At 43.6% G+C, this 22,782-nt stretch overlaps 2 protein-coding genes across 3 annotated transcripts in view; one reads left to right on the top strand and one right to left on the bottom strand.

Moving 5' to 3' along the window:
- Nucleotides 1–541: 541 nt before the first annotated feature.
- On the top strand, nt 542–12,860 carry LOC126521950 (uncharacterized). Its single transcript, XM_072288917.1, has 7 exons — nt 542–545; nt 1,344–1,486; nt 2,711–2,880; nt 5,449–5,626; nt 7,006–7,143; nt 8,694–8,780; nt 12,345–12,860. The coding sequence occupies exons 1-7, from the start codon at nt 542–544 to the stop codon at nt 12,858–12,860; spliced, it is 1,236 nt and encodes a 411-aa protein (XP_072145018.1).
- Nucleotides 12,454–22,782, bottom strand: part of LOC126522101 (transcription initiation protein SPT3 homolog) — a 108,600-nt gene continuing 98,271 nt past the window's right edge. The window contains exons 10-12 of one of the 2 annotated variants that reach the window (XM_050170885.3): nt 20,724–20,837; nt 18,837–18,907; nt 12,454–12,609 (exon numbers count right to left, since the gene is read on the bottom strand). In XM_050170885.3, the coding sequence (XP_050026842.2) occupies nt 18,863–18,907; nt 20,724–20,837 (159 nt within the window). In that variant the 3' untranslated portion in view covers nt 12,454–12,609; nt 18,837–18,862. Of the gene's footprint in view, nt 12,663–18,836; nt 18,908–20,723; nt 20,838–22,782 lie in introns of both variants that reach the window. The other variant, XM_055066191.2, reaches the window with a different exon arrangement.

Here is a 22,782-nt window from a genome sequence, read left to right as displayed (position 1 = left end):
CAAAATATCCAGTGTCGGCTTCCGGAGCTGGCGTCCCCGTAAGCGAAAATTCCCGTATATATTTAGGTATACGTATATGCCACTCCTTGCTATAACAATATACGATATATAGGCGAGTTATATTGCCACACCATTCTATCACTAAGGTTGCTCACACCTTGTATTACATTCTTTACAAAGTTATTCCTCGGGATTTTGAGAATTTACAGCCCGCAAACAAATGTCGTGAAACAAAACAACGACATCGCATGCTCTTTACGTTAAATCTTCTCAGACTGAAATATTGAAAGTGCGAAACAATAACAAATCAGTCCACGCAAGAGGCCGTGTTTGTACGAGAAAGCTCGCCTTCGTGCATAGGGTCCGCCGCCAGCGTTTCCCGGTAAACATTACGGTTACATAAGCTGCAGTTGCCGGACAGCATGAGAAGCAGTCAGATATCTTTGAATGTTATCGCATTTCACTCTTAAAGTCGAAGCTTAAACGTCCTCAATCTTTTCTTTCTCTCTCTCTTTTTGTTTATTTGTGGTAAAACTACATTATGGGTAATGTCGCGGTTATGGGTTGATTACTAGAAGAGAAAACAGAGGGGCTAAAGTTCAATTCTTCCTTTATTACGCGCCGGAACCCCACTTTTGGTACCTCAGTGTAACGTTATAGATTTTTCTTTTCTTTTTTGTGCATTTCGATCGGTGTGGCTCAGTAAATGTTTTTGAAACGTGATAAGTTCACTGTATGGATTTTTCAGAATGCAATTAGGTTCACCTCTACCGATAAAAATTTAACTAGGCCCTAGTAGACGCTTTCTAAATTCATGACGTCACGTCACGGCGAGCTGCAGCGGGAACTTCACGGCGGCTTTGCGCCTTTTCTGGCTTTAATATAATCAGTATCTTCTCACAATAAAAGTGGACTTCTTTTTGTGTTGTAGAAGGTCAAATTGCAAGTGCTCTTCAAGTTATTTAATTTGTTGTATTCCTTTAAGGAGTTGAGAAATAAACTGCATATAAGCGCTAGTGATTAGTATTCTGCGCCGTGGGAACTTGAGTGCGTTCCTATTGAGATTTGTGTAATGTGCGATGCGTGGTGTAAGTGCTGGATTATTAGAATAAAAGAACGGAGGTGAAGAAGATTCATTTTCTTTAAATTTCGCGTCCGAACTTCGGCTTCGGTACACAGTGTGACGTTTTCTAGCTAGTATGCTCTTCTTACACAATTTATTTTATGGTAGGGACAATTCATGACAAAGGTGTGATGTGCGTGTGTACGCAAGGGCAATACTGATGCCAACGGAAAGCATCAAACAGTTTCCTGAAACAACTACCAGGGCTCGTTTCGCGCAGGGACGTCGAGGTTCGGCCAGGACCGCGTGCAACCCAGCGCCGTGGCCCGAACGCAGAGAACGACCTCTCGTTTCTCCATATCGCGGGACTTCAAGATCGACGACCTTCACAACGAAATCAAGGACCTCGAACGAAGGCTTAAGGTAACGGAAGTTAACTGCAGGGTCATTTAGCTTTCATACACCCTTTGCTTTGAGACGTCAGTGAAGTCATGAGTTGTTCACCTGCGTTTCTTTTTGTTTGTTTCTCTCGTACTCCTTCCGCTGTAATAAACGGCAAAAAAAGAGAAAGAAAAGAAAGAAAAAGATTCGTACTTCCTCCGGTTTACGAGTTTAGAGTGACATGCAATCGAAAGTCATTACAGTGCACAGGACACCAAAATGCGACCATTATCGCTTCAGCTCTAATCCTTGTGCATCTGCTCTACAGGGAACGAAACAAACTAGAGAAAATCCTGTTTGCTTTGTTAGCGAACCCTCCCGGACTTTGCTGACCGTGGCTGCTGCGCTGTCTTGCCGAATACCTCACACACCAGAAACGCTTCCGATAGTAGGATCAAACCTTTCTTTGTTTCCACCTTTTCATTCAAGGCACTTGACAAAGGAAATTGTCTTGGGTGCCACGGCATGAAGCATAACAGTGCCTGGCAAACTCATGTGCTGCCCTTACGTCATCCTCACAGTCAAGCAGAGATAAGCAAAAGTACCCGGTCTCCCAAGCACAATTCAGAACCACTCTACAGAATGGCTCTACAGCCATTCGGCCACAATCTCACGTATATACTTCTTTCGTTCCAACGCCAAGTAGGTCTTCGAGACTGTTTGCACGTACGCCACGTGGGCGCGAGAGCATGCACGTGTACGCGACAGAATCGCTTGGCATTATGTGCGTTGGAGAGAGAGAGAGAGAGAGAGAGAGAGAGGGAGGGAGGGAGGGAGGGAGGGAGGGAGGGAGGGAGGGAGGGGATGTGCGTTGGACCTGCACATTTTTTTTAGGCTTGTAGCGCAGCTCATAACGAGCAAAAAGGAAGGTGAAAGGTGCAATGAAAAGAAACGGAGAACAGGGTGAGCGCTCACCGTGTTCTCCATTCCTTTTCATTACCCCTTTCACCTTCCTTTTTACTCGTTTTGAGTTGCGCTACAAGCATATAAAAAAAAATCATGACATACCAAGTCGCCCAAACTGCTACTCTTTGGACCTGCACAAGTTTTTTTTCTTTGGGAAATTCGTGTGTCTAAAGAAGTTATTTGTTGTTGCTGAAACTTCATTTGCTAGACGCAGCTTGCCTCCTCACACTCTGCTTCAAGCCTGCCGCTTTGCGCGCTGTTTATGAACGGTGCCAAGCAGCGTTCTGTACATCGCCGCAGGAGTCCGAGCGCGAGAACAAGGCACTGAAGCGGGTGCAGGCGCGTCAAGAACGAGAGCTGCTCAAGGCCGAGTCGGCCAGGCGCCACGAAGGCCCCGACGCATCGCGGGCACATGCCGAGGAAGTACGGGCTCTGCGCGCCCTGCTGGCAGAAGGCAGGGACAGGCTCAGGTGACCGCGTCGACAACCGCTCATCTTACGACTCGTCTTACGAGTCCTAACTTTATTTTGAGCTTTTTTACAGGTTTGACCGCCGAAATTCAAATTCGAATTGTGACTTGATAGATTTTCGTTGGTACTTGTTGAGTGTGTATAGCAAAAGAGAAGAAAACGGCAGCAGTGCTATCACACTGCATTTTTTTTTTACATGCGTATCTTGCGCAATTCACTTGATTGTTCATGAAAGAGGGGGAAAAAATCCTCATCCACCCGACTATAACACGAAGCTACGAATCAAGCTTTTCTCCACATTTAGGGCTTCCGTAGATAGCACAGATCTGACTTGCCATGAATTCAGTGTTCCAATGCTCTGAGTTGTCAATTGATTCATCTTCGCTCTGCGATCTGCTTGCCTTCTGGTTAGCTCAGGTGGTAGAGCGACCACCCCGGTAAGGCGTCGGTCCTAAGTTTGTATCCTGGACCAGAACAAAGTTTTATTGAACTGCGAAGTGTTCTTCTGAAAAACCCATTTGGGTTTTCTCTTTAGCTTCGTGCTTCAGTTAGGTGGATGAAAATTGTTTCCTTTCATTAACTTTCCTCCATCCAACTAGCGTGCTTTTTCGTTGACTCTGTACAACCTATTTGCCATACTTGATTGCTCATGTGGGCAAGCGCTGCGATAGTCACTGCATATACGAACTCATGGTGTTGTGTCGGTCAATTATGTTCATTCTCTTCTTTGGTTGAATCTCCGTCTGAATGCAATAGGTTGCACAGGAAAACTGAGGAATCAGCAGTCGCCCAGAAGGCGCCTATGCAGTTTTAGCCCCGCTTAGTGCGGTGGTGTCTACATTGGATTTAAGTATGCATATCGTGCGTATTCTGTAACTTGTAGCTGATCCTCGTTGTGCTTAACATAGTGTAAACACAACTACCGATATTAATGATAAATAAAAAAAAGCTCGTCCTGTCGAGGAAGCGCCGAAAGCAGGACACCGGCTCGCGCCGGCTTGCTGCATATGTTGCGCTATAGGCTGCTTGCCAGACGTCACACGATGTCAGAATCAAAACGACGACGCTGACAATAAGGCACCAAAATGGCTGGCCTCAAGCACTTCGCACTCGCTACTGACCGTATTCAGAGATGTGATGTTATTAAGAAGTGGATGCGCACGTTTGTGAGGGCGTATGAATGCTGCAAATGCATCGACTAACAGGCTCAGCCAGTCAGCGCGATTAGTGAGATTCACGTGCGACTGCGAGCCAACTACGTGTGCGGGCCTTAGTACGTGAGGTATGCTTGTGGTGCCCGTACGGCGTACGCATCTATAGTGCGTACACAGGGCACGGTCAGCGACGAGCGAAACGCGACAACGCTGGCGCGTTGCCTTGCAAGCTCAATCCTGCGCCATACGATGATATGATGAAAGACTCTTTTACTCTAAAGTAAATCTTAAGATAGGCGCGCTACTCACGCACTTCTTACCACGTGCAGAAACGTGTAAGCCGCGTGCAGCACGGCGTAGAATGTAATGATCACGCGCTTGGAAAATCGCGTTTTCTTAGTTGCTCACCGAACATATACAGCGTCATCCTATTTAAATGTGGTCATATTACTCGTGATTACTAGTCTTCACTTTTCATTACAGAAAAAAGGACACTTGCGGCATATCTATGGCGCTTTTCGGCCCCCGTTTTCATCATCGTCCAGAGGATAAGAATAAGACACCGTACTTCTCACCTGTTGACGAGTAGCAACGTAATAAACAGCACTGCTGCATGCCTGAATGCACAGCTGCTTACAATCACCACGAGATTCAACAGAGGCACAGAACGCGGACGTGAGCGTTTTTAAAGAGCATGCGGCAAGCGTAGAAATTAGATATAATAACAGATTAACGGGAAATGACAATCGGGTTCTTTCTTTATTTCATTTTTTTGTTGAGATGCAAATAAATATAAGATTCCTTGTCGCGGTATGGCTACGACGGCTACTTATTTTCACTTAGTAACAAAGTCATGTAAAATGATAACCAAATACACGCTGTATAAAAAATTAGGCGCTTTCCGTGGAAAGCTCAAGTGAGTGCTACACCTTCGCACTATTCCTCTTATAACCATAGGAAGGCAATACATCAACTGAACATCCATGAGCGCTTAGCAAATCAGTGGACACATACGGTGCAGTTGCACCTATGTTAAAGTAAGGTTCAAGGTTCGGAAGCAGAGCGGAGTTTAGGTTTATCTTTGCTTGTCTTGACAATTTATTCTGCTTTTGTGTTGTGTACTGTCCCATTTCTTGCCACGTTCAAAAAAAAAAAAAAAAAATTACAATAAAGAAATTTCCTGTAAAGGGTGCATCACTGCAAATGAACAGCTATTGCGGTAAAGCTTCAAAAACGAACTGCCAAATAAATTTCGTTATCTCGAGGTGAGGTCACGTTGTTGCAGAATTCGGCTAGAATGTAACTGGTTGCGTACCTCGTTGCAAGATACTTCTATAACAAAAAAGTGTTTCTATTGGGGTAATAACAATATATATTTTAAAAGTAACGCATTTTTTTAACGTTCGTCACACAGGGAATACGAGAAGAAGCTGCACTTGCGAAACTGCGAGCTGCAAAAAATGAGGCAGGCGCTGGCGGATCTCCAACACCATATTGACGAAAAACAAACGCTTGTCGAAAAGGAGGCCGATATGCAGAGCAAGATCCAGCAACTCGAGAAAGAGGTCCAGGAAAGGAACACAGAAGTTCACGTGAGTACAAGTGAATTAGACTGACGTGTAGTTGAGGAGATGCGGACATTTTATACGGTTTTGTCAGGCTTATATACTGCGGAACAAGATGTTCACTTGATGCCTTGCGGAGCAGACGACTGCGACATGATTCTGTCCAGCGTTGTGTGTTTCCAGAAGGCCACCAGAGCATAGTGCGCTTTTTGCTTGTCTTTCTTCGCGACAGCGGACTTACAGACGTATGGTGATAAACAACATACCCTTAAGGAGGCACAATCGGGGTCGCGGTTACCGGTCTCTACGGACAAAGGAAACCCATCTGTTGCAACTGCCACTACTGTCGCTACCAACGAGGAAACTTAACGACGCCCGAAGTATAACTCGACGTAGCACCGATGAAACAGCGTTGCATAACATGTTTGAAACCCATTAAATGACCAGGCTAATTATGCCAAAAGCGTTTACAAAATAAACTGCCTTGTGATCACTGTGACAGATATTCGATTTTCAAGACTTGAAGAATGCGGTATTTTCATTTAAATTCTGGGTTGTTACGTGCCAAAACCATAATATGATTTTGAGGCACGCCGCATTGGGGGATTCATGGTTAATTCTTACCACTTAGGGTTCTTCAACGTGAACCCAATGCACGGTACACAAGCGTTCTTGCATTCCGCTCCCATCAGAATGCAGTCTCCGCAGTCGGGATCGAACCCGCGACCTCGTTTTCAGCAGCACTACCCAATAGCCACTACGCTCCCGTGACCGGTTCAGTTGTTCATTTCAAAATTTAGTTTTATCTAATGAACATAACAATGATAGCTTCTTTTCTTTTCCCCAAGCGTTATTTGCCCTTCGTCTTCAAACATTTTTACACTTAATTGTGAAGCGCTGTCTCACACACGAAGTTAAAAAAAAAGCTAGTTAAATTTTTTGTTAAAAAGAAACAAGACGAAAAACAGAGGTAAAAAATTATGGGGTTTTACGTGCCAAAACCACTTTCTGATTATGAGGCACGCCGTAGTGGAGGACTCCGGAAATTTCGACCACCTGGGGTTCTTTAATGTGCACCTATATCTAAGTACATGGGTGTTTTCGCATTTCGCCCCCATCGAAATGCGGCCGCCGTGGCCGGAATTTGATCCCGCGACCTCGAAAAAAAAAAAAAAGGGTAGAAGCGTACCATGCACTAAATTTTGGCGATGTAAAGTAACACATAAAATAAGAAAAGACAGCTAGCTGATACGGTGCCGCCATTTTATCACCAGTAAGTGCTTGACTGGCGATTTATTCCAATTTTTAAAGTACGTACAATAATTAAGTTTCGGTGGCCGCTGTTAGTTAATAAGTCTGAACATGAAGTCAACATTTTTTTCCTTTCTTTTCTTTTTTCATTTCAGGAGCTAAGGCGCAAACTGGATGCTGTTCAACTATCGTACAAAAAAGAACTAGTGAAGGAGAAGGCACAAAACAAAAGCTTCCAGAAACAAATGCAGGCGTTAAGGGCGGACAATGAATTGCTTCAAAGAAAAATAAAGGTGAGTGGCAAAATATGATGGACACAGCCAATCACCTATCGAAGCGCTCACTCACATACGCATTTACTAAGACAATGCACTATCGAGGTACATCTAAACATACTTAAAGGGAAACTAAATAAAACTACTAAATCGAACTAGATCGATAAAACATTCGTCTATCGAAACCTATCGTCGTCTTTTTTTGTGTGTACCAATATGCCGCTCAGTTTAGTACCAAATCGGCAGCGAAAGACTCGCTCCTGCTCCTCAATATGAACTGCCCTCGCCGAAACGGACGAGTTGATAAAGTCTCCACGTGAACTCCCTCTATGGCGCTTTCTGTGAATCGGCCAGTGCTGACGTCACGAGAGCGGCACGGTAGTCCACAACAGGTGGCACCACTCTGATTTTCCATTTCCATTATTTTCTGGATTACAAAAGTCCTGTTCTTGCTACGAATGACGAATTAGTTATTACAGAAGCCCAATCTTTCAATCGAGCTCGACTCAATATTTTCTTTTACTGTCCCTTTTAAAAGTCACACAGGCTCAGTGTGTGCGACCTCTTTCACAGATATCAATATAGTGTACCTTAAGTGAGCTAAATATAATGCAAAGATTGCATGCAACTTCTTATGCCCTTTGGAGGGGTAATGTGCTTTTTATGCTTCTTCAAAATACAATCTGTGGCTGTGGCAACCGTATAGTCATAATTGTCAAGGGTTCAAAGGTACAACTTGAGACTATTTGCCAGCTCATCACAGAAAAAAAGCTTGTGTCCATGGAACTTTTATTTGCAAACAGATGCCGGCAACTTACGGCACAAGCAGCTGTTAGAAATCCATAAAGGGAAATCACTATTAAATACATGGCCTGGTCTTGGCCTGGCAATGTGGTTTGGCTACAAACAAAGATATAGCGGCACACATACATTTTTGTACCTGGATGCAGCACAACCATATGAGAATGGAAGGCAAGGAAAGCGAGCACAGACAACATGCAAACTTTGTCTGTACTGTGGAGATGTGGGTTCTTGGACTCAGACATGGCCTGCAAGAACGACGAGACCTCTCAGAACAGCTGAAGCTTATTACCACCTCTGATGAGACTATATTCTAGATTGGCGGCTCAACACTTCGTAGAGTGTGCAGTGCAGCTTGGATCACCTATTGTATGCCAGGAGTGGTAGTTTCTCTAGTGCCCACCGAGAGGTGTCCCAAAGCAAGTTTGTGATGATTATTGGTTGTAATTCAAGAAATTTGTTCAGATGTCAACTACATTATAAGCTTCTATGGGTGTTCGAATACTGATGACATGTTTTGCTTAGGAGTGGGCAACCTAGTACTTACTTGAGGATATGTGCGCTAGCAAAGCTAAATGCTGTCATAGCAATTAGGAGACACTTTTGGCAATAATAATAATAGTCTGGCATAAGGAACAAAAACGTTGCTCATCATACTTAAAGCCTAGGAATGCTATGCAACACATCTAACCAAGTGGTCAAACTTGAGCACTGTCTTTAACTGCAATTTTCTTACAATCACAATGTTGATGTTATCTGTTTTTCAGGATGCAAGTGTTCAGTCTATTATGTTGAGCCACAGAGACTTTCTGAGTCACAATGGAGTCTCCAGCGATCCAAAGTCTATCTTCATGGTAAGATAAGCAAAAATGAAAAGGCAACTGTGACAGAGACTAAGTCAGAAATGAAAAGTAGGTAATCGCAAACCTGATACTGAAGTAGACCTCATAATGAAGAAGTTTTGAGTACCTTTCACAACATCTTTTGACTACCTTTCATATGTAATGATGGCTAATTTGAGCCAAATTAACAGACGCTTCATGTAAACAGAGGCATCTCATTAGTGAACACTGTCTTACTCATTTTATTGTATACTACAGGGCAGATTGCACAGCGCCCACCAGCAAAAGCCACACAATGCTTTGGTTGATACACACTGTGTCCCACTTTATGTCAGCTTACATAGCCTTGCCCCACAAATTTTGCCGTTATATAAAGAGCACACTACATTCAAGACTCTTAAAACAAACAGCATGAATTCATAATTTAATTGAGCAATCTATATCTCATGCAAATTTTGCTTAAATAGAAGATGAACTGGTCTGTGATGTTAATTATTACAAGATTTGTGAAGTTATAATAAAGGCAGTAGCCTTAGCAGCCGAAATTTTCCGGATTCATCTGTATTTATGTGGCTTTGGAAGAGGGGAGGGGGAGGCAGAAGGGGCTTGAGCCCACCTGGTCTTCAGAAACGAGAGGGCTCAGTCCCCTCATTTCCAAACCTTTAGCTTCTGTTAGCCTTATGCAGGACAGATCCAACAGCCCTGCCAACTGTGTGATCATATTCGTACTTTGAGTTGCGCATGAAACGCACGGATGAAACAAAGGACTAGACAACATAAGCACAAGAATCTTTTACTTTCCACTGGTGTCATCTAGTCCTTTCCTTCATTCGTGTTAAAGCTTTCAGTTTTTAAACTGTGTGGTTGCTGCACAAAGAAATATTGCCTGCTTAAACCAAGCACAAGCATCCATGCAGTAACCCTATTAATTGCCTTCTTTCCTAGATGCCTGTCGCATGTCAGCCATGAAACAAATGGAACCACTAATTGGCTTTTTTGCTTCCATGTGAGATTGTGTAACACAGAGGGTGCCGTGGCACCTCGGTCCTAGGGAACAAGGGACCTCAGCCATCCTCCACCCTCCCTCCCTTCCAGCTTCTGCGAATGTTTTGAGCCCCCCCCACTTGAAGTACACCTTTTGAAGCCTGTCCCGAATATTTCCCAAACAGCACAGAAGCAAAGGCCAATTTGCAACATCTGTCACTCTTACCTAGTGCATAATTAGGGTTCTTGAGTCTAGGTGGTCGGTGAATGGTACATGCTAAAAACTATAGTAGCTCACCACTCTGTAACTGGGCATTGTTCACCCACAAACTCTCATTACACATATCACATAAGCGTTCTCAATGCCGATGTGTTGAAAAGCGTTGTCATTGAACTTCTTTGTGTCCATTTGCATTGTAGCTATGCCCAAATATAAGATATACTAGATGCCAATGAGCTGCTCCAGGGGAATGCGACTGCATGCCTTCCCGAATGCTTAGATGGGTTTCCCTTGTCAAACACTGCACACAGATTACATTTACGAGGTTGGGTCCAAGCAGCTCCTCATGCACTACTATTAAGAAACTGTACAATGAACAAGGCAGCACTGAAAGCTGTGCCAGGAGAGAGAAAGGAGGGAGGAAGGAAAGGTAGGGACTGTGCTAGAAACATTGTATGATGGTATATGGCATGTGTGGCTGCTGCTGGGTACTAAAGAGCCACATTCACGCCAAAAAACAGTGAAGAGAAAAGAACAACGTATGCAACCTAGAAAAGTTCTTTTCACAGTTGTTAACTTGAAAACTGATACACCAAAGGCAGCAAAGCTGTATAAGCAAGTTTTCACACCTTTCGGGAGTACTAGGCATCTGTTAACTGGCTCATAGCCTCACTGCATTTGAGCGCGATCATGGCTGGCTGTTCTTTGTGATGGCTCCCACATTACATTGCAGCATCATGGTATCAGCCTTTCACTGTCGCAGCCGTACAAACTCCTAGCTGACCTCCAATGTGGAGCCAGTATAATGTGATGTAATAAACAAAAATTATGGATAACTTGTTAAAGAAGCTGCACATAAATGTTGTTGTCCATTAGAATGAGATATAAGTATGCAAGGTAACATTTATTTTATAATCACTGATCATTTAATTTTAAAGCCAATTAGGCGCTCTGACACACATTGCGCTGCATTTACATTTGATATCGACCATGTTGTCACATGCGGGCATTCACTTCTGCACGAAAACCATTATGGAACTCCCCTAAACATCATCATCATCACCATCAGCCTGGTTACGCCCGATGATGATGATGATGATGATGATAATAATGATGATGATGATGTTTAGGGTTTGTGGGCCCTAAACAGCTACACTGTAAAAATACATGGGCTCCAGCACTTCTTTACTTCCTTAACTCAATTCTTGTAAACAGCAAATTCGTGACAGCCCTGGCTGTGGCCCTGCACCCTCTGGTCCAATGACAAGCACCTTCCTTTTTCCGTTGTGGCATATGGTGAGAGCAGTGATAGAGAGCGCTGGCATCAAGCATACTTTTATACTCATTCCTGGCCAACACGCACGTCTCTGAAGCCCTTACATAACTACAATGCATTGTTCTGTACTGCCTACGAAATTCATTCAGCCAAAGACAGACATACGGAGTCAGTCCTACTCTTAGCTTGGTTGATTCTTGATAATGGTTGATTGCAGAAAAAGGTGGACATGGAGTAGTAGTTAGAGGGTGCGTGGTTTGAAATTGCACAATAGCCGGTTTGATTCGCTACAACACAACACAGAATGCACAATTTTCGTTTTGTGAGAATCGTTCGACATTCTTGTGAGCAGATGAACACATTCAGCCCAATTCCTAACTCATAACTGCTGTAAGCAGCAAATGTCAAGTGGTGCATGTCACATATCACACACCACAACATACACTTGTTGGCACAAGCTTGATGTTGCGCATGCTGTTTGAGATCAGTTGCAGTTGCATAGCATGTCTGCACCATGACCACTGAGTGAGAACCACTGTTTTCGAGAGACTTTCTAAATGAACAATCAAAGATTTTCATAGTCTGTCATATGTAGAAGGTTTCAGCCAGTAACAGGCAAGATATACCAAGTATCTGTGTCTGCAATGAATACTTAGATAACAAGGAATTCTATCAATTTTACACAAAGGCTTTCTGATTTTTTTCCATAAAGCAAGAAACTTTATTTTGATAAATATTCAAAGCGAGCAAACTAATCATAAACTGACAAGACACACAAGATCATTAGACAAACTGTCACTCTATGAGTTAAGCTAGTTTTTGTTAGCTACTGGAATAAAAATGATGTGTTCGATTTGCTGTTTGATGTGTCAGAATGCTAAAAAATTTAAGCATGTCATAAGAGTTGCTAAGCATATGCATGCAATTTCACTGCAATCAATCACTTCAAGGTTTAATCATTCAGTATATAAACATAAAGAAATCTTCACACCTAATTGATGCTGAAAAAATGCAAGTACAGCAGGCAGCTTTTCAAAATACCTGCATTGTTTACTGCAAATAAAATGGACAAAAAAATGACTGAATTACTTTGCAGGGCATGGACCAAGAAAAAAAGGAACGGCTGCTGTCTCGTCTCAGAGACATTGACCTCAGTGGCACATTTGTCAAGAACACCACCAAGAGACCACGGGCAGCTCGCCGACTTTCAATGGACTCGCAGCAGAGCCGACTTAGACTCAGGTTTAATGCCATGAATGATCTCCTTCTCAACGAGTCCTTGTCAAGCGAAAGCAGCCCGACAGAGCGCATGCCTCCGCTTGGGCCAAATGTAACCAAGGCTCGCCGCATGTCCGACACCCCTGTGAGGAGCAGAAGGGGCGACAGCTTGAGCAGCATTCTTGAAATGCAGGCACTGCAAATTCACAGCAGCAGAAGTGAGGATGCAGCGGAAAACACTGTTCAGAGAGACTGCACAGAAAGCAGCTCTTCTAAGGAGAGAGCCGAGGTTGGCAAGCGTGAAAAATTTGTGTTTAATGACAGACAATTGGCACGAGAAAAGCCAGCCACAGCTCACACAGCTGCTGCTGACTTTCTGCCGTGGCAGCAGTGAGGTTCAACCTGCTGAACGGAGAAGTGCTTTAATGCACGAGAGTTCTAAGCTGTGCTAGTTGCTTTCTGTTCAATGTTGTGAACAGCGTGGATTACAGGACAACAGATATATGAACAGGAGAGGACACAACTGACACATAAGCACAACAGTGCACTGATTGTATATCTCTTCTCCCATCATCTACACTGCTCGCCCTAGTGAACACAGATTAATGCTATTTCTGAAGTACCTATAAGAGACATCTACATCACAGAGTTTCCTAATAATATTACTAGAGAGAACTCTGGTGCTAATATCTATGGAAGCTGCTAGTATGACAATTCAGCCAACATGTGAGTTACGGTGAGCACACAGATTTGCCTAAACATCGTCCCTCTAGCTTCAAATGGCATTGCGACTATGCGAATTGATGCTATTCAGCAATATGTTGCAGTATGAATGAAAAATTTGCATAATGTCACAAGAATGAAGTCACAAGCACAAGGGTTGGACAAATCCAAGTACTAGCCATCATTATCATGTTGGCTGAATTATTGTAGTGCCAGACCTCCCTCAAGTTATTTTTGTATGGAACTCTATGACCAGCGTCACAACCTTTTTGAAGCTTCAGGATACATTATCAGCAGTGAAGGCAGCAGGCTATTACTGCTATTTGCAACTTGTTGATTGTAATAATTTTCAGGCCAACGGGAAGAAATAAAAATAAGAAAATGTCCAAGCTCATGGGCAACACATGGCTCACGGACAGTTCCAAGAATTCTTTTTGCAGGTATGACATTTACCGCCTCACTCACAACACTAAAGAATAAGAGTAAAGAAAAATACTGGCTGAATACTCACGAGCGCTTCAAGAATGACGTGATAGCAGCATCACAAAACTGGCAACCTCACAAGAATTTAAAAAAATTATGTGCATCTCGTACACTGCGGGCATCAGTTGACGTACAGCTTCTTTGACGTAGATGATTATGTCAATGCTAGATGTGGTAATGTTATGTGACATACACTGATGTAGATACTGTGCTATGTTATATAGATGCTACATTGATGTCATTGCACTGCTGAGCCTTAGGTTGTGGGTTCAATTCTGCACCCCCCCCCATTCTGATGGGGGAAGAATGCAATGCAAGAATGCTTGTGTACCGTGCATTGGGTGCACATTAAAGAAACCCAAATGGTCGAAATTAACTTGGAGTCCTCTAAGTCCTCCACTATGGCATCCTTCACAACCCATTTTTACAGTTTTGAGACATGACACTACACAATTTAATTCTTTTTATAATGGTGTCATGCGTGAGGTGACATTGCTTGTGCTGAAGTGACATATGAGAATGAATTAGGTTGGCTTTTTTTTTATTCCTTGAATACCATGTAAGATTGTCTCTGCTTCACATGGCACCTTTCAAGTGAGATGTAAGTAAAAGCTCTTCACCATGTTTTACACTTTTTTATCCTTCGTCTGCCAAGCAATTTTCTGCCTTCCTGCTGTCATGCGAGTTTAGATTAAACTAGCATACAGTAGTTGTGCTTCTCGTAAAAGAATGCTAGCCCTTGTTTTGGAACAGCCTTCCGACTTGTGTGTCTTGAAAGCATTGTTTTGTCATGATAACCAATCAGCACTAACTAGCCTAGTGCAAAGTTCACTTAGTAGAAAGGTAGAGAGTGCTGTATTACACTACACTTGGTGACAATCTCAGAATATAGTACTACAGGCTGCTAAAACACAGTTCCCAAGGGGCGCCAATACTTAAAGGGGCCCCAAAACACTTTTTGGACATATCAAGAAAACACTGCCGATCTGTACAAGACCCTCCTGTGAACGTGTGACCCAAATATTAACACACTGCATGCAGCAGAGAATTTACAATCTTGTGTCGAAAACAACGAAAAATTACGTGCTCTTGCATCCGCAATGTCGTCACGCAGTGTCATCGCAAGCAGCTGAATCCACCAACAGCTATTGGCTGATTTCCTGATTGTGAGAACATTCTCAGTAATTCATAATTGCAAATTTAGTTAAATGAATGAATCATATATATGTCTGTGATCTCAAAGATACAGAAAAATAATTTCATCTTTGCAATGCCAGCCTACACACGAGAGTTGCACATAGCTGTGTCTGCTGCGTGTGGCCTCCAAGATAGCAGCAGCATGCTGCATAGCGTAATCTACCGAGTCTGCGACAGGGTGTTGTGACAAACCCTTTTGCCATCGAGACACTCAATTTTGTGGGTGGGGCTTCGCCCCCTCGGCTTCTCCACGGTGCATCTTCCAGTGCTCTAAGTGGAGACGAAAGAAAGAAAGCCGGGTCTCGGTGCAATCACTCCACTTACACTTAAAGGATTAAAACAAATTTTTGTGGCATGACATTCATGAGATGACGTCCTTTAATAGTGAGGCCATATTGTGATTAGTTCGCAAATGTTTCACGGCACATTTAAAGAAGTTTGCCTCCACTGTGCCATCACAGAAATGAGTAAACATAGTTGGTTGGCGCAACCATACAAGTTCTGTTTGACTTGGACAGCAACTTATTTGCCATTGCATCCCTAGGATGTCACCGATTATAGTGCCATAAGGCTACCAAGTTCAGTGCCGTGAAATAACTTCTGTTAATACTTGAAAAGCAGAGCTCACGCCTTGCTGTCATTGATTTCAATGATTGTGTAAATAAAGCCACTGCTACAATAGTTGCCCATAACAATGATGAGTGCGGGTTTTTGACAGCAATTCCCATAGTGATCCATTTTTTACCCGACGGTTTCAAGCAAGCAAGCAGAATTGTTTCAAGCAGTAAAACCTGCATCATTCATAAAGTTGTCACTTTAATATTTTCAAGTAAAGTCAATTCCTGCTGATTTGACGTTAGTTAGTTGATTTGACTAACATGACTAAGTTAAAAAGTTGCAATGCATGCTAACACATGCCAAAACAGGGAAGAGCATGTTAACTCAACTATACATGTCAAAAGACTGTTTACTCAAATGAGTAATAACTGCTAAAACGTGGCGTAAGATCATCAGTCATGCCAAACACCAGCAGTCAAATCATCTTTCGTGTTCTTTAAATGAAACACGCAAAATAAATGTGCAGTGTGTCTGCCAAATGTGCAAGGCAATGTTAGTAATGTACCCAACCTTGTTAAACTAATACTTGCATTTTGCACAGGTGACAACGAACTTTAAGGCAGGGAAGTTTTCTGGTCTTCGTATGAGTTAGAGAAACGTATAGTACTGTATGCGCCACTGCCTGTTCTGATCCTACATGCCGAAGTACAATGCAGCGTGGTATTTAAAAATAAAATATAAAACAAGAATAAATAAATATGCACCTACGTGAACATACGGTGGATTCAAGAGGAGTGGTTGAAGCCATATGCCTTACTGATATCATGAATGTTTCTCATCTCTTCATTTTCAATAAGTGAGTTTAGGCTATCAAGCTCTGAGAGTTCTGAAAAGATGTCCTCTCATCAACACTCATTTAAGACATTTAAAAAGAAACAGTCTTCGCTAGCTGCTACTACAGTAAACCCTCATTATAACAAAATTGCTTTATTTGGAATATCACTTTATTCAAAGTTCTTGATATTCTCCCATTGCTATGTCCCTCCTTTAGTTCATCCGCTTTTAACAAAATACTGGTTATAATGCAGTAAGTTTCCTGTCCCGATGACTTCGTTACAAGGAGGGTTTACTGCAACTCACATGTGAGCAGTAAGTGAAAGCTATCCCACTAGTGTTTTCAACGTCACTGCTATGTAAATGACACTGTGAATCATGTTGGTTCACTGCTTTCTGACATTATTGCGTTAGCACTACACAGGATGTTAGTGGGCTTCAGCATTAGAAGGATGTTAAAGGAATCCCCTACACCACCTCTGATATTAAAAACAAAACAATCGTGTGCTTCTCTCCGAGTGTTTCAAGTCCCTTCTCCATGCATCATGACACCAACAGGCTCATGCATATGACGTCACTGAGATAAAACCTGTCACCTGGTCCAAATGAAGAAGTTCAGTTCCAATCTGTCTGCTAGCATGTTCTTGCTATGCATTCGCATGCCTACTTTTCTTTGTCTGATTTCTCCTTCTGGTGCATGTCTTGCTCCATGTGTGGTGGCACGAACAATAGTAGGCAAAAAGTGCGGAGTCTTCATAAGCACAAGGTGATGGTGTTTCCAAACAAGAAAAGAGGTTCAATGTGACATTCAGCTGTAACGTAATGCTTACGTGTCTTCTAGAGAAGTATGTGGTGAGGAGGAGAGAGTGCCTATGGGGAGGGTAGCGATGGCGAGAGAGAAACCGTTCACTCAACTTCGAGCTCAAAGTGGTTTAGGGGCCCTTTTAACGATTCTGTTGTGAGCACTGCGCGTACAAACAGGTGGCACTGAATGTGCAGTGAATTCTGGGGTGTAACACGAGTAACGCCACACGCATTTGGAAGTTGTTTTTGTGTTGTTTGCAGCACCAATGCAAAGAAAATGCTACAGTTGAAGAGTGCACCTCACTTCTGTGTCGGCATACGGGACAAAGGCAGAGATACATTCAGCTGTCTCTACCGGCATTGACTGATGTTGCGTCTCTCAGCATCAATGCAGGCCAAGGAAACAGGACACCATGCCGGGGTATAGGCATGACAGATCTCGAAGCTGGTTTCACCAGCTGACACCGAAATTTGGAAAGAGAAGCCTTCAATAAATCAGCTCAGCGTCTTGCTCCGTGTCAATGCGAAGTCATGCAACACCAGCCATCACTGGTGGAAACACTGAATGCAGGTCAGCCTTAAGCGACACTATCGGCAGCAAAAAGCAGATAAGGATAGCACCACGAAGGTAAAGAGCAGGGAAAACCCACACATGCTATCACATATAACTCACTAAAGTGTAATAACCAGACCCATTATATTTAAAATTGTTTTGTGCAATATTTTTAGAACATTCCTTGTAATGTTATAGAGAGGGAGTAACAAGAAATGAAACAGCCACTGCACCAAAATGTCCTAAAAGCCACAACAGTTTACTTCTAAATGTCTTCTCTCATCTCTCTGTCTTGACCTTACCCCACAAAGGAAAGAAGTCTAGATCCTTGCTTACATCTGTGCTCTCTTCTTTTAGTGAAAGGAAAATAAAAAGTGGATGTGTTAATGTTTACTGTTGTGTAATAACTTCACTGGTACAAGAGATCATTTAAAGGGAAACTAAAGAAACATATAGTTAATTCGGTAGTCAAATGCCCTTCCGCAATACCAAAACCGCCATGTTCACCATAAGAATATGCTCAGTAATCCAGAAAAAGTGTAAAAACGAAAGACAGGTGGCAACGTCTCCTTGAAGTTCTCGCACCAGTTCGCCGTGACATCATGGATTTTGATGGCATTTTCTAGGGCCTACTTAATTATTTAGCGGTACAAATTGACTTCATTGAGTTCAAAAAGAACAAAATATTAAACATAGCAAGTTTCGGGAACCTTTACTGAGCCAAAGCGGTTAAAATACGAAAAAACACTTTGGAATCCCTGACATCACACTGATGTACCGGTGCCGGGATTTTGGTGCGAAATTCAAATACTGATACTTTGAGCTTCATTTTCTCATTAAATAATTGACCTATTATTTTGAAATGACCGCCTGCGGGGTTCTCAAAAAATGTTTATCAGTCTAAACTGATTTGGTGTTTTGCTTTAGTGCCCTTTAAGATTGTGAAAGTAGGCAGCGTTAAGGATGTAGATGTGATTTGCATTATGTTAAGTATGCCAACTATTTACTGCAAATTCTGAAAACCACACTGGTAATTCTATGTGTGAAAAATGCACTTTATTAAAAATGTCAGACAACCCTTCCTATTCTGGACTTTTCAGTAATTAAAACCCACTTATCATGTTGTTCTTGGTGTGCTATATAGTGAAAGTCAGCTGTACTTGGGACAACATACAAACATATGCTTTTGAAAGTTTCAAAAGGGAACTAAATACTTACACATTGTTTCTACCCTGAGATTGAACTTAGCAACAGAGAAGATGCTTGCAAGAACCTTGAATTTGGGATTTCTGGGTGGGAAGAAAGAAAACATTAGCATGGTGCAAAGAAAATCATTCACATACAGTTTTGATACAAATGAAATGAAATCTTGCATTCTACAGAACTTCCAGTGAAGAAATAATGTTTGTACAGCTAGCTGTACATATTGTGAAAGGAACGCTAGCAACAGAGAGTTCCATTCCAACCCTGAAAACTGGCCATAATACGTCTAAGCAGAAGGTTGTTTTTTTTCTCACGAGGTCTCTGTGTTACTTAAAATAAGGTCAATACGCAATAATCTTGTGCTGCAGTTTTAATGCGTATTCAACTCACCTTTGTTGAAATCTGAGTATCAAAAATTCCCAGATGATTACAATACTCTTCAATGCAAAACTTGAGTGCAGCTCTATGATTGTTTTCATTTTGCGATATATTGGTTGACACAGACAATCTATCTTGTTAGGCACATTGCAAAAGGGGTAAAGTGTGGCGTGACTGCCTCACAAATTGGGAGATTGCGAGAGGCAGCGTGTGGGCGATGCGTGGGTGTGATTCACAGGGCCGCTGCAGGCAGACCTCTGCCCATGTAGAGCTTTGTTTCTATATGTGGTATCGGTGGATGCGCTCACTGCATGTCATTAGTGAACAGACAATGGCACGCTACTCTGGCATCATCTTGTAGCAGTCGCCGATGCAGAGCCCATCTTGCGCGGCAATACACGTTTCTTCTCCCGCTTTAGCTGTACCCTCCTCCTGTGCTTTTTTCCTTGCATTCTCTTTGCTATTGCCGTCTTTCATCCTCCGCTGCGCTCCACATTCCCTCTTTCATCATTCACTGTGCTTGTTCACTCGGTTATGCCAAGGGACACCGCTGCCACGAAATGGAGGAACTAGCGCCTAAGTAAAACTTTTGCTTGGGCTAGTTGGTTCATGCTTGAATTAGTAAAGGCAAGGCATAGAAGACCAGGACTCAAGATGAAACACAAACGACAGGACCGGCGCCTGTCGCCGGTCCTGTCATTTGTGTTTCATCTTGAGTCCTGGTCTTCTGCACCTTGCATTTATTAATTCAAGCGCCTAAGAGCTGTGCTCTAAAATATTTGTTGGCAGAGGGTGCGAAATGGTGGGGGACCGACATCTCTGTGCTGCCTGTATAAATATGTGCAGTATCAATGGTCGCAAAGAGTGAAGGGGAGAGGGCGCTGTTCTCTCTGATGCCACTACAGAGGCACCACATGCTATGAAATTCCTCATAGCCTAGGTGCTGATCGACAGAATACTGCTTTAATGTACGACACTCTCTAAACTAGATGTGTGGCACAAGGAGCATGACAGCACAGTATACGGGATGATCAACTCACCCAAAGAACAGACAAGAAACATAACAATGTGGTGCGATGGCTACTGGAGTCTACCACATTTTATTTGGATGAGTATAGGCATTTGATGACCATCCTCATGTGATTACAAAGAAGGGTAGTGAGCACAGAGAATGCCTGCAATGTCCGCATGTGTGCCGAATGTGGAATCGTAAGATGGAAACTGCCAAAGTCATCATGTCTATTTTGCCTGGTTCATGAAGAACACTTCCTCACAGTGACTGCACAGCATGACAATTGATGATAAGTGACCCTGCCATGGCAAATGCATGGATGTCTGGTCTGGGTAATGTATTTCTCATTCCATCAAGCATAGGTGGCACTAATCAATCACAACAAATAAGAATGCATGTGTCTGTATGACAAAGGGTCCAAGTGTCTGTGAGCAGAGTCAGATATGCACAGGTCAAACCTGTACCAATACTATTAGCCATTGAAAAAACCCATGAAGGCAATGCATACTTACTGCAAAAGAGGCCATGGGCCCTCGTCGAGTCATATATCTATTCATGGCTTCTCTGATCTCTTCTGGTGTGATACATTCAGAGGGAAGCAAGGCTTTTTTGGAACATTCACCACTCTAGGTAGTGAAAAATTGTGAAGAAACGTGCACACAACATGTAAATGAATGAAACAATTTTGATAGCTCAAACTTTTCACCATATCATACAAATATATGCAAGCACGTTCAACAAGCTTTATGAGCATTCTTTGGATAAAAAATATTTAGTGACACTGTGAAATTTTTGTTGTGCTCACATGGCAATTTCAGCTTCCATGTCAGCTGCCACTTCAGCTAATCTTCTTTAGTACTCCTCCATCCGAGATAGTGTTACTCAAATGCGAAAATGCCGCTATAAATGAGACAATCCTCAAACTTACGGCCGCAACTGCCGAACTACAAAACGACAGGAGCGCACGCGCAGCCATTATGCCCACCGCCGAGAACGCTGCTAAGGCAGTAGCCCCGTCACTACTGTTGGGACCTGTTAGCGCTCGTAGCGCCGACAGCGAGAGCGTGACCAAGAAACGCGCCATCGCTCGCGCCCTACCAGAACTGAAACCCGAGTTAGACGAGATTAAAAGTACGCTGTCGGCAAATAAAGAGAGCCTCCACTTTCTCGGAGAGAATATGGCCCGCGTACAGTCCACCCTCATGACCCACAGTAATCGGTGGGGGACAGTCGAACATTAGCTTGAAAATGTCGTAGCCCCCGCCATTGCCGCTGGTAAGCCGGTCCCGCCACAACACCCCATGCCCAATACACCCTCACATGCAGCCCCCTTCCAACCGTCAGGCACCCGGCCGGACCCTGACAAGCATCTAGATGGCCATGCAAGATGAAGTGTTCCGCATCTGGCAGTGGAACTGCAGGAGTTTCACTGCGCGGAAAGCCTCCCTGCAGCAATACCTACACAGCCACGACGCCAAGCTCCACATAATCCTACTGCAAGAAACTCTCACACACACCGCCACGTTCACCGGTTACCAGTGGTTACCCGGCCTCGTGGGAGGATGTGGTACCGCCACGCTGGTCTCTAAAAAGCTCACCTGCTTTGCGCATGACCTCGGCACGTCTGAGGTTGGCAACGTGATGACGAAGATTCTCCCACGCAACGCGTCCCGACAGAGTGTGTACATCCTCAACATGTACAGCAGCCCCAGACAAAAGAGTCAATGTTTTCGACACCTATTCCAGAGAGCCATCCGTCTTGCAGGCTCAAACCTGTTCGTGATAGCTGGCGACTTTAACGCTGAGCATTGCACCTGGGGTTACGTGTATGACACCCCCAAGGGTACCTCGCAGTGGCAGAATGAGAACGATCTGCATCTGACCCTAGTGACGGACAAGGCGTTCCCTACCCGCATCGGCATGCTCACACACAGAGACACCACCCCGTATCTCTGCTTCGTGAAGAACACAGCCAATGCTTGCTGGTCCAATCTTGCAGAGGATCTTGGTCGCGACCATCACATACTGACTGTGCACTTACCCACCATCGTCAGGAAGCTCAAGTCGTACACGAGAGTCGACTGGGACCTCTTTTGCAAGACTCATGCCTCATGACTCCCTCCCGAGACTGCCCCGAACCTCAAGATATGGACGGCTCAGCTCAAAGCCGACGTCGGTAAGGCCACGAAAACATTCAGCAGGGATATGCCAACCGAGAAAATGGACAGCCGCCTCGCCCACTTGCTCGAGGCCAAATAGCCTCTGCTGAAACGATGGAAGAGCCAGCACCTCAACCGCAGGCTCCGCAAATGCATTGCAGAACTGAACAAGACCATAACGGAACACTGTAGCACCCTATCAAAACAGCAATGGGACGAGGTCTGTAACTCGGTCGATGGACAGGTCCACACGAGAAGACGTGGAACCTCCTCAAACTCTTGCTCGACGACACCAACACCCGCACGAACCAGTGCCACTCGCTCACCAAAGTCCTTCACTAGGCCAAAAGCACTGCTTCGCTGGATGACACCATCAAGAGTCTTGTGCATAAGTACCTGCCGATACCCACAG

This window comes from Dermacentor andersoni, chromosome 6, assembly GCF_023375885.2.
Source record: "Dermacentor andersoni chromosome 6, qqDerAnde1_hic_scaffold, whole genome shotgun sequence".
Lineage (NCBI taxonomy): Eukaryota > Metazoa > Arthropoda > Arachnida > Ixodida > Ixodidae > Dermacentor > Dermacentor andersoni.
Note: the sequence above shows the minus strand (reverse complement) of the source record. Positions and strands in the feature narration are given on the sequence as shown.